Genomic DNA, 10,897 nt, shown 5'->3' on the forward strand with positions numbered 1-10,897 from the left:
AATTATTGAGAATATTAAGCTTTTTTTCTGCTTTCTTTTCATTCAATCTATTTTATATTAAAAATCTCCTAAAAACACATGCAAGATTTGTATAACATAAATATTGTTAAGTATTTCTACATTGTTTTTTTCTATAAAATTCGAGATATCTGAGAGAATACCCGAGATATTTCTTTTAGTTTGGTTTCAATTTATTCTAATATTCCAGTCTAGTCGTTATTTAGAAGTTAAAATTCAAATCATTGGCCAATCAAATATTTCACCGCTTTCAAAAACCCATCCAAACTTACTACAATCCATTATGAATGCCCATGTCTGCTTTTACTTCTCGGCCAAGAATCTTGGTGAAAATTAAGAATTTCATCTTTTTAATTGGTTTGTTGATTTAATTTCAAAAAGAGTTTTTTACACTATGAGGTTATAATTTGTTTTTGTTTTACATTTTTTAGTCTTTTTTTTTTTAAACAAAACTTTGGAAATTCTTTTTGTATGAGATATTCCTTTTTTCCTTCGCTTTGTTTTACAGCCTTTTGAAAGGATATATTGTGAAATATATTGTGGAAGGATACTATATCAAATGGGGAATATTTTGGTGAGTATCGTTCAGATACATCCATATACATTACCTGGATTTCTTATAGTCTTTGTCTGGGCTGCGGCTGTTATTCATGCAATTTACAAATTTATCATCGAAAAGGTTGCATATATATTAAAAAACGTATCAATCTATTCATTGTTATACTTGCAATTTATCCACAAAGTTATTTACATCTTGTAAAAAAAGACATAACGATGAGTTGAATAAGCAGTTTATTCAATATTTATATATGGTTTAAAACTTTAATTCAAATTTACGTTCCAAGACTGGAATTGGAAGCATTTTGAAGCCATGGGGTGCAGTTTCAATTCATCAACGGATGATCAACGAGAATGAGGTTAAACGACAGCGCCATATTAACGATATTCATTTGAGAGTTAGCACCAATGATTCGGATATTTTGGAGCAAAGAATGCATATTTTGTCGTTGAATTTCTTCGAATTGCGAGGTAAGCCATTATCTGTTTTAACTGTTCGTTTTTATCATAAAGTTTGATCAAAACTAATTAATTGATTTGATCTGTTTGATTTTAATATGTTGCCGTGCGGAATGTGTTAAACCGAATGCTAATTCAGTCTTATTATTTTTAACTTCAAGCAATTTTTTAGTGAACTTCCTGCTGGGCAAATCATTAAGGTCTTGAATATTGTACTTTAATAGATATTTGTGTCTCAAAATCTTTTCAGATAGTATCCGACTTATAAAGTGTATTTCTAGCTGAAATTATTTGAGTTGGAAGTTTTAGCATAGCTCTACAGGATAGCTTAGCTTCATTGGTTGGTCATTATTCTTTTAGAAAACTGATACCTCTTGTTTTTTCAAGATGAATTGCAAAATGACTCCTTAACTGCTGTGGATGTATTAAACGCTTTCGTCTGGAAGGCTGAAATGGTGCAGAGAGAAATTAATTGTGTTATCGATTTTTTGGATGAATCTTTTGAGCAAGCCAAAAATTTGGATGCACGATGGAATAACGTTTCTGGAAAACCTCCGCTTTTTGGTATGCCATTCAGCGTGAAAGGAAATTTTCATGTGAGTATAATGCTTTCCATGTTATTTCCTAATATAACTGAATGTACATCCGGACATAGACATTCTTCATCATTTCAGATGAAAGGTTATGATTGTACTATTGGACTTGCAAAGTTTTTACAAAATCCAATGGAAAATGATTGCACATTGGTAACTTTTTTGCGATCTCAAGGTGCAATACCATTTGTTATGACAACCGTTCCCCAAGGATTGTTGAGTTTCGCTTGTTGCAGTAGTTTATACGGAATAACTTCGAATCCACACTCGCATTCCAGGTATATTTTGTTATTACATGGCCTAAGCATTGGCTGCATCGGATCACAATGATTTCAGAAGACGGTTTTAATTAACGCATATAGCTTGTAATTAGTTTCACGGCTGTAACTATTTCATCACTGAAATCTGAATGAGAAGTTATGGATCTTTGCTGATTTATTGTTTTGCAACCGATTTTCAATTAGTAAAAAAACCAGCGTTACACTTGCTTTTCTTCTCCCTTTTTTTAAATAAATTTTCGTTCTGTGAAATGTTTTAATTTCCAAGTCTTAGAGGCATAGAAATTTTTTAAAAAACAAATTTTTTTTTAGAACACCAGGAGGCTCATCTGGAGGAGATTGTGCACTGTTTGTTGCTGGCGGAAGTACATTTGGGACTGGAAGTGATTTAGCTGGTAGTTTGAGAATTCCAGCAAGTTTTTGTGGTGCCACAACTCTGAAACCAACAGAAGGTTCCACTATTCAACATCATTATTTTCACTTTATTTGTGTCGAGATTTTCATAAATATTTCCAGAAATAATCCTTTATCTCTTTTCAGGACGTTTAAGGACGAATTATACACTGAATGGATGTAGTGGTAAAGCTCGTTTATCACTAGGTTACGGTTTTTTCACCAAAACTGTCGATGAACAAATTTTCTTACTTAAAATCTTGTTAGGATCAGCTGAATACCATGAACTGGTTCCACATCAACCACTTTTTCCTCTAAATGGAAACAAGCTTACTGTTGCAAACAGTCGACATCTTCGTATTGGTTATTTTGTTGAGGATGGTTTTATGAAGCCTGTTCCAGCGTAAGTTACTTTTTCTATAATCTTTAACGTATGTTAATATTTATTGGAATTAATCATCTTTCACAGAATTGTTCCAGATTTTTGGCATTAAAATAAGGGATAAACACTTAATGTTTTAGTTGTTCGAGAGTTGTTGTGCAAACGGTTGAAAAATTGAGAGAACTTGGACATGAATTGGTGTTGTTTCATTTACCTGATCCAGAACATGCTGCTTCACTATTTTATCGTGGCATTTTACCGTATGGAAGAGAACAGTTACTGCAAATATATGCAAATGAAGTGATCCCTCCACTTCTTCGTACTTTTGTCTTCCTCCTTAAGGTTGGCTCTTTTTTGCTTTTGCTCCATTTCACAATATGTTTTAAAAACAGCATGTTATAGGTAAAGAAATGGTGAATTATACCATAACACTGAGATAAGTGGAAGCTGAAATTACACATTTAGAAGGAAGGTTGAGATTGTTGGTATGCCGTGAATGCCGAGTATTTTATGTGATCAAAGAAAAAAACTATTACAAATAACTTCCTATTTAGTGGGCATTTATACTTCTGGTCTAAAAATAAACACAAGCACTTGTCTTAAATACTCATTTGAGATGTTAAGTAGTTTTAATTGCAGTTACCGCTTCTTTTATGCAGTATTATTAGTTACGTTCTATCATTTATCAGTACGCCACTATCGATAGTCTCTGGCTCATACATTAGAAATCTTCAAGATCTTCAAATAACACAAAAATTGACTGACCAATACATAGAAAAGGTTTTTTTTTCTTTAAAGTAAATTATATTTTTCTGGTCTTTAGCTGCGGAAAGCTGACTTACGATGAAAGCAAAAAGGATAAAGGAAGAGATAATTAGACATTAAAGTATGAACATCTTTGACAGTAACGATTGAGAGACTGTTCATATAAAACAGAGTTCGAAGATTTTATTTCTCATGGAGCAAATTTTTTATAACGCATTTCAGGAATTCTTTATAATTTATTTGCAGTTTACAGAGCAGTGGAAAACATTCGAGCTGGATGCACTTATATGTCCTGCATTTGCAGGTAGTGGTGTTTCTTCATTAATAAAATCTTTAGTGACATCTTTGCAGCTATTTAAGTGTTGAACGAAATAAAATTTTTAACGTTTGCAGTTCCGGCAGTACCGCACGCTTATCCAAGCCGTCTCGGAACTTGCGCTTTTGCTACCGGTTTGTTCAATTTGTTGGATTTTCCAGCTGGAATTGTGCCTACAGGAACAGTTAATTCGGATGATGATAGATTATTAGCTGATGAAGCTTTCTGGCATACAGGTACTCTTCATTTCTTACTTTCTTCTCTAAGCAACAGCTGATTCTTTTAAGGCTCATTCAGATTTCTAGACTTGGATTTTGAAAGGAAAAACTTGCAGGCATTGATTTCGCACTTAAAATATTAAGGGATGCAGCTCGTGATTCGGCAGGTTTACCTGTAGCTGTGCAAGTAGCTACTTTACCACTGGAGGAGGAAAAGTGTTTGTCGGTAATGAAAGAGATCGAAAAAGTATGGAGAAAGTAGATGATAAATATTATATTAGGATATAATTATGTTTTAGGAATGTAGATAAAGGCAAAGGATTAAATAATGAATGGATTTTGTACTTTACCTTACTTTTTGTGAACGATAAACGTTATGCAAATCAATAGTTACTGCAACGTGGTACATTCTACAATAGAAATGATTCAAGATTGATCAGTTAAGCTTAAATTCTTTAGATGAAGGTGGAATCAGAAGAACATCCCAGACCAAAATTTATACCACTTAGCTTTGCATATAGGGTGACTGAAAAACATAAGTTCTACTTAAAAAAAAATCGATTTACCAATTTTTGTGTTAAATTCGCGTGACATGGAGAGAAAAGGACAATGAAAGAACGAAGCTTGACTCAGAGAAAGTTGTCCTTTTATAATTTGAGGACGTCTGGACACCTGTTTTCCTTTTATTTTTGATTATGTATTATCCAGTTCATTCGGTCATTTATTTTTAACACTGAAACAAATTTAAAGAACCAGGCGATTTTTTTCCATCGCTAAATCAATACAGATATAAGACTGCATATCCACTTAGGATGCAGTTGTCCTTTTGATGACTGCTCTCCGGATATTTCGCACAATTTAATGATATGTCATAAACCTTCAAGAAGCTCTCCAGAATACTTCAATGACTGTTATAGTTTTCAGAGAAGTCTCAGGTAACAATGATCTCTAGCAAAATTTTCTATAGTGTGAAATGCAGATGGTAATGGGATTTGGAACAATGAAAGAAAAGTAAATTGTGAGGTAGAGCATAATTATAATTCAGAGGTTATCTAAGTAGTCATCGTTTAATCACATTATTTGTGGAGTAGGTAAACAAGAAATATTTAAATTAAATAAACAATTGATGTAGATGATAAGTTGAGAAAACTACCCAAATTACACAATCTGTCCAGCAGTTATGATAACTGAAGAATGGCTTGTTGTTGCAAGGCTACTTTTTTAGTTTTTTTCCTAATATTTCCGACACCTGCTTTCACAAAGTATAACAGTATAGTTGAGAGCAAGAAACGTTGTAGAAAAATTGGACGAATTCATATCTGTTGGAATATTTGAGTTTCCCGGAGAAAACTAAGCTAGATGACTATAATATAGGCATTTATGTTATAACTTTGAGCGAACCCATACAGTGATAAGTTTAAAAAACGAAACTGCAGCGCTCCTAGCGACTGTTGCATCCCACAAAACCAACCGTTGTTGATTTTTGGCAAATTGCCTATTAACCCATCTTTTTCGGTTGCGAACAAAGTATTTACAGATTTTTACGCTTCCCACTGGTTAATTGTATTTGATAGTTACAAGTGAAGGGGGAAGGGTGATTGTCACTGGAAGAATTCAGTTTTAGGTCCTGCATAATTTTTTGAATCAATGTCTTAGAAATGGTTTCTTTTTTCTTTTTAAATCCCTTGTCAGTAATATTTGAAAGATTATGCCGAAACAAACTCAGAAATTGAGAATCTAAATTCATACATATAAACGGAGTGAATTACCTTTGAAAGGTGTGATAATTGTTTTTATCCAGTTCTGTCAGAGTTTTTGAATTGTCAGAGTCCTACACTGATTCTTCAGTATGTGAGAATGAGAAAATAACTGTAAAATTAAAGCTGTAAAATCGAAATTCGACAAGCTTTAACTTATCGAATTTCGATGACTTATTAAGATATTGCGTAAAAATTAACATTTATCTAAAACTTTCAGGACTTAACCTTATCGTAGTACTGTAAACCAATTTTTACACTACTGATTTTGGAAGACATTTCAAAGAAGAAATCATTGTGCGTGAATTGAAATGTTGCCTAGTAATTTGCAAGTACTTCGAGACAAGAAAAGTGATTGGTCACTAGCGGACGATCGACAAGTAAGGCGCAATTTTTTTTGAGGAAGTCTTAAAAGGTTAATTTTTAAGGTGAATCGGGCGAAACAATTTGTGGAAAAAAAGAACAGGAAATCTTGTTTGGTTTGCTACTTGTACTTTTTACAGACATGGATTGTAAACTAGCAAACAAAGCTTTGGCATCTACCTCAACTTGAATAACTCAGGCTTTTATTGACCTTACTAGATAAGCAATATTTACTGTGGGAATAAAATTCATGTATACAGTTTGTGGATAAAAACCGTTATTACATTTATAAAGGGCATATGTTTCTGTGTTTTTTTTTTAGCTCTGCGGAGTATTGGAAGAAATCAGGTCTTCCATAACCTTAAAGATCAACAATGTTTCCGATGCAGTCCAGGAAAATTCTTTGAAGATCGCAAATGCATGTGTACAAGCTTCGAATCTCAACAATCGTTTGTCGTTATTTTCAGCAGATCAGTTTATTGAAAATGTTAGTTTATTTGCTCATAGTACATCGATTTATCGCAAGATTTTTTTTTCTTGCATTCTTATTATTCATATAGCAGAAAGAAATGGAAGATTTATTCTTAATCCCATATAAAATTTTGAGTCTTCATTTAAGTGTGGTTTGAGCGGAATGCTAAGGGTACCATGTGATTCATCCACCATTAAATGAATAAATTCGAGGTCATATCAGTCATTTACTGTTTCAGCGGGTGGGAGATGAAGCATCGACATGCGGTGATCCAGCTCTAACTTTCCAAACGGTTGTCATATCTTTTTTTTTCTCAGAGAATATATATTTTCTTATTTGGAAACGTTATACTTAGTTTTTGCTAACAATATCTTTTTACAAATTTAGATAGTTGCAAATAAGCAAACGGATACAACTGTTAACTTACGTCAGGTGGTCTCAATGGGATTAGAGTTAATGCAGACAAATTTTAAGCGAATTGATATACATCCTGAGGATCAAGATGAAGACGACCATCCACTTTGCATGTCTGAACCTATCTTCGAACCATATGTACATTCTTTTTTAGTGTATTACAGTAGAACGATGTTATACATTCTGTCGACGTTTCTACTGTCCCTTTCATTTCTCGGTGATTATGTTGAGCTTGGAAATTTTTTCTAGCTGAAAACTTGTTCCTTTTTCTCGTTTTTTTTTTTTTTTTCTAGTATTTTTGTTTAATGGAAATGTGCTACAGTCAGCAAAAGATGCTTTGAGACTTATATACAAAATACTTTTTCTTTTAGGATGAAAATCTTACACGACCATTACCATTTCTTATTGGCTGTCCAGAATGGAATTCTTCATCATATGCCGGTTCTTTGGAAGAATGTGCCAAAACAGCGAAGGTTCCAGTTTCATAGTTTCTTGAATCAGACTAAGTTGCAGTAACTTCCAGGTTTTCATATTATGTCTGGTCTGATGTATTAGTGACTCGTGTACTGGCGTGGCATTTTGTTTGAATATGCATTTTTATTATTTCCAAGACCGTCAACATGTGAAATGTCGTAAATTTAAGGTAACTGAGGAAATTATTATCAGTTTACCATCTTTTACACAACCAAAAATGACAGAGTGCAAATGGCTAACTTACTCGGATGCAATGTAAGTAATTTGACCATGTCATATTTTTTTGTTGTACTAAAGTTTACCAATTTTAATAATTCTTCTGAAGCATCGTTATTGTATCAAAATAGAGATGGTTGTACCTATTCTGATTTAATGTATATGTTATTTTTTATTTAATATACATATTATAATAACATTGTTTTAATTAAACGAACTTGTATTTCCATTCATGTGAGTTATGTGCTTTCTGCAAACGATTTATGCAGAGATGGGAACCTAACATGTACGATGTCAAACCGATCAACATCAAATGCCGAAGATGTTGAGTCAAAGGCTGATAACTATTCAAATGAATATAGGAACGAAACTTATCAGGTTTTTTTTTAATTAATTGTGTCATCCTTGTTCATCCTGTGGATAATTGAAGTTACATGTATGCCTTGAAGTCATACAGATGCGTCATTCAGACTGAAAGACTCTTCTTTATTTATTTAAAAAAAAAAAAAAAAAAATGTTTTTGATTTTTATAAAGAAGAGTTCCTTTTTTTAAAAAAATCTTTTCAGCATGTGGTTACTGCTTCCAGTTCACAAGCTTCTTTAACGGAAGAAACAGGTGTCGAAAATACGGTATTTGATTTGTCAAGGAATGTGACATCGAGGCAATGTCTGTTTTATACATTTTTTTTTAATACATTTTTCTTCCCCTTTAATTATATTCGATATTTTTCTTTTATTTATGTGTCGAGAGGCTAAGATCTAATCATATATTTCAGACTCTGAAGGATCCGTAACACTCCGAAGTCCTCGTGCATCAGTGGGGCATCAGGATTCCAAAGTATTATCTCATAAACCTCCGGATCTGGAAGTATCTGCTAGACTTCCTACAATGAAGGATCAAACAAAAAGAAAAACTAATGAAGTATATTTTTGCATCGAATATTATGTCCCTCTATGTGGTTGTAAGAGAATTTTGCTTCACGTCTCATTTTATGTGTCTTTTTTGACTGATCTACTAAAAACTGAAAACGAACGTTAGCGACTTCCGCAAAATCGTTGTAGGGTGTATCAAATGCTGTGCGTAAATTGTTTGTCGACAGTAGTTCAGACGAGGATGATCTTTTCAGTGATCTGAAAAATGCGGTTCGTTATCTTTGTAATGGCAATTGTTGAAATTTGATGTTTTTTTTCTTTTTTTTTTTTTTTGAATTTTATAGAGTACGGGAGCAAAACAACATATTTCTACTTATTCAAGTGATTCTCAAATCATTTCAATCTCTGAGCTAAACAACTTGCAAACAGATGTGATTGTGCGTAGTCTAGTTGTGTTTGCTGATGCATCGGAACCAGTGAGCGTTTGTGATTCAATATAACTGTGGTATATTTTTTTAAAAACTAGAGTATTAGAGCAGTTTGTTTTCTTGATTTACACTAATCTTAGTACAGGTATTAGGGGAGACCTTTCACTTCAATGCGTTCCAAATAGCGAAAATGTAGTAGACCGTTAACGGGAAAAACCGTCGTCAAAAGAAATGTGGATTGAATAATGAATGACTATTTTTTTCGAATATTTTCAGGAAAATTCTACTGACTGTGTCTTTGTAAATAATGCGAAGCCTTCGAATGTATTCCGGAATAAATTAAATAGAATATTTACAAATAAAATTATGCCAAATGCAATCAACGGTGTGGAAAAATGTCAAGGAATTCAAGAAAAAGAAGTTGCAGAAGAAAGTATGAAGAATGATAGAACCAGCGCTGTTTTGCCTTCCATTGCAAAGGTATGATAGGCCTGTAAATCACTTCGTAGTTAATTTTTCTTATTAGTAACTGTAGGTAAATTTATGGTTGCTTTCAGCAGCGAGCCAAAGGGCCACAACGACGTGTTCCATCACGTTTGTTGCAACATTCTAACAAAGATCACAATGAAGAAGTGATGAGATCTGTTCGTGCAAAAGATGCAAGTACAGAAGATAGTCGAAATATTGGGGAAAAAGCTGAGGTATGTGAGGAACGACAAGATGATCAACTGAAAATTGATTCCGGAAAGTATATTACTGAGAATATAAACAGTGTGAAACAAAAAAGCGACATTAATTCTATATTTTCTTCCGATTCAGACGATGATATTTTTTCCACTTTTTCGGGAAAGTCAAAAACTAATGCATTTGTTTCGAAATCAAACGTCAGAAACAATGACGTACAATCCCTGTTATTCTCTAGGGGGCATTCTAACATGTCAGCGAGTCGAATCCAAGCTCTTAAAAGTGATTTTAAGAATTTGTTTGACTCAGATGATGAAGATATTTTCGGTAGCACAATTTCGGTAAAGAAACATGAACAGAAGCCTGCTAAAGATAAAGAAGCTTTTTTGGAGAAAATAATTCAAGAAGTTATTACAAAAAAAGACGGGTCGGTCCTGGAAAAAAAGGAAACAGTTGTTCCAAGAAAACTAAGTACGAGACCAAAAAGAGTGGACATTTTTGGTGGTGATGATTCTGATAGTGATGTTTTTAGCTGATGATTTTCGTTCTGTTAAATTTATTGGTCATTCAGTGCTCCATATAATCCAGTGCATTATTGTGTGTCAAACAATTTGACATCTTTTTCCAATAATTTCCGAAGTACTAGCTATAATGAATTGAAAAAAATGCTAGCTATAATAACTTATTCCGTTATTTAAATATATTGCTATTCCTTCCATTTAATTTGTGGTACTGAACTGTTTCATGGTGTTCTTTTTTTAACTTCATCCCACAATATACCATTCAATAACCTACACCTCGTAATAAGAAGCCAACTACCGCAAAATGATCATACTGCGTTACAATAGTCAACTGGATCCCACTTCGAATTAAAGTATACCCATATGTAGAGAAATGGTCATTTCAACAAAAAAGATTAAGACTCAGTCTAGACAGAAAACATCTGTCTTGAAGGGAATATTAAGCGGCTCGTTAGAATCATGATTTTTATGGACGTGTGACGACCATTTTTTTTTTATTGAAGCAATTTTGGTGCACATGATCGATCTAATTATTCATTGCTCATACGAGTTTGTATGATTCTTCCGATTCGATCTTGTACGATAATTCTAACGTTTCTAGCCTCTCTTTGTAATATTTTATCATGTGTTTATAAACAAAAACAAAAAAGAAAACTAACATGAATCACACGCAGCTGTATACAACATGTTGTTCATTACAACATGAGAAAGAGAA

At 33.2% G+C, this 10,897-nt stretch overlaps 2 protein-coding genes across 7 annotated transcripts; both read left to right on the top strand.

The window, feature by feature from the left end:
* Positions 1-577: 577 nt before the first annotated feature.
* On the top strand, positions 578-4,242 carry Bm6873 (the record flags this gene model as incomplete). Of its 3 annotated transcripts, none has more annotated exons than XM_043074341.1 (11): positions 578-697; positions 888-1,047; positions 1,423-1,631; positions 1,710-1,906; positions 2,219-2,358; positions 2,447-2,702; positions 2,822-3,023; positions 3,321-3,461; positions 3,693-3,750; positions 3,840-3,998; positions 4,097-4,242. In XM_043074341.1, the coding sequence occupies 11 exons, from the start codon at positions 578-580 to the stop codon at positions 4,240-4,242; spliced, it is 1,788 nt and encodes a 595-aa protein (XP_042930275.1). The 3 variants fall into 3 exon arrangements, with proteins under 3 accessions (XP_042930275.1, XP_042930274.1, XP_042930276.1); XM_043074340.1 differs by having other exon boundaries at positions 578-592; positions 864-1,047; XM_043074342.1 differs by having other exon boundaries at positions 578-592.
* Positions 4,243-6,048: 1,806 nt separating this feature from the next.
* On the top strand, positions 6,049-10,197 carry Bm12422 (Uncharacterized protein; the record flags this gene model as incomplete). Of its 4 annotated transcripts, XM_043074346.1 has the most annotated exons (13): positions 6,049-6,117; positions 6,423-6,587; positions 6,811-6,864; positions 6,960-7,124; positions 7,358-7,459; positions 7,630-7,715; positions 7,946-8,054; positions 8,244-8,343; positions 8,453-8,598; positions 8,739-8,819; positions 8,894-9,025; positions 9,254-9,457; positions 9,535-10,197. In XM_043074346.1, 13 exons carry the CDS (start codon positions 6,049-6,051, stop codon positions 10,195-10,197), a joined length of 2,076 nt encoding a protein of 691 aa, XP_042930280.1. The 4 variants fall into 4 exon arrangements, with proteins under 4 accessions (XP_042930280.1, XP_042930279.1, XP_042930278.1 ...); XM_043074345.1 differs by lacking the exon at positions 8,894-9,025; XM_043074344.1 differs by lacking the exon at positions 6,960-7,124.
* Positions 10,198-10,897: the final 700 nt, after the last annotated feature.

This window comes from Brugia malayi (genome assembly GCF_000002995.4).
Source record: "Brugia malayi strain FR3 genome assembly, contig: Bm_v4_ChrX_scaffold_001, whole genome shotgun sequence".
Taxonomy (NCBI): Eukaryota; Metazoa; Nematoda; class Chromadorea; order Rhabditida; family Onchocercidae; genus Brugia; species Brugia malayi.